This window comes from Gregarina niphandrodes, assembly GCF_000223845.1.
Source record: "Gregarina niphandrodes unplaced genomic scaffold scaffold00083, whole genome shotgun sequence".
In the NCBI taxonomy this organism is placed as follows: domain Eukaryota; phylum Apicomplexa; class Conoidasida; order Eugregarinorida; family Gregarinidae; genus Gregarina; species Gregarina niphandrodes.
This window is the reverse complement of record NW_011645848.1, coordinates 2183-3181: the sequence shown is the minus strand read 5'-3', so window position 1 is coordinate 3181 and position 999 is coordinate 2183. Positions and strand designations below refer to the sequence as shown.

The 999-nt window shown below is 56.6% G+C and overlaps 1 protein-coding gene across 1 annotated transcript; it reads left to right on the top strand.

Annotated features, from left to right (window-relative positions):
* Positions 1 to 61: 61 nt before the first annotated feature.
* GNI_191070 (hypothetical protein) lies at positions 62 to 760 on the top strand (the record flags this gene model as incomplete). The annotated part of the gene is made up of 1 exon (XM_011135366.1): positions 62 to 760. The coding sequence occupies one exon, from the start codon at positions 62 to 64 to the stop codon at positions 758 to 760; it is 699 nt and encodes a 232-aa protein (XP_011133668.1).
* Positions 761 to 999: the final 239 nt, after the last annotated feature.

Here is a 999-nt window from a genome sequence, read left to right as displayed (position 1 = left end):
CGAGACGGTTACGACGGAGAGACCGGTTCGTCGGTTTTGGGAGCTAGTAAACCGAACAACGATGTCGAATATAGACCTGCAGTCGCTGAAGGAGACGGACCCGGATGCCTGCCAAGATGGAGGAGACATGATGACGTATTTTGACGCGTGGTCCTGGCCGATCTACAACCCGTGTCGTAGTACCAAAGGCCTTGCGGATGCCGGGAACGTCTTTTGCATCAGAATGGACGGCGAGCGAGGGTGTTTCGCCTTCGGGCCCCCCTATGGCTTTGACCTTGTGGCTGTGCGTCAAGGCATCAACGATTACTGGACTCCTAAGGAGTGTGGCATTGTGTGCTACGATCCGAAGAAGGCCACCCAGGTCCTGGATCGCGCACTGGTGGAACGACTCGGTGCAGGTCTGTCAGGTCCGAACCTGAACATTACCGCATTGAACACGCAGTTGAACACGGAGGCTCTTGTTGCCCTGAAGCGCGAGGTACTCGGACGGTACCCCCTGGACCCCGAGTGTTCAGTGGGCTGCGAGGGCTGTCTTGGAGACAGCTCTGAGGACGCCGTCAATCAACTACTCAAGTGCTTTTGCGACTACGTCAGCGTCCACTGCGATGGCATTGACAACGAAGGCCTGGACACGCCCATGGCCAGCTCAAATGCTGGTTTCAACACGACCGTCGGTCAGGTTCTGTCACAGCTGCAAGGCCCGAAAGACTCGAAAAGAGTCGACTCCTGTCTGGTCGAATGCCGACGAGCACAACAATAGGTGTTGCGCGCACATGTTCCGAACACACTTTTGTGCGTCTTACTTCCCTACGATCCGTCATAGGCGAGTATCGTCTCTTGTCAGATGCGTGTTGTGTCTACGTGCGCCAGAGTTTTTTTGGAATAAAACAAAACTACCACGGCAGCACCAATCGGCGGCTCAACGAGTGGCAGCGGCGGCTCAACGAGTGGCAGCGGCGGCTCAACGAGTGGCACAGAGGACCCACCCCGACACGAACC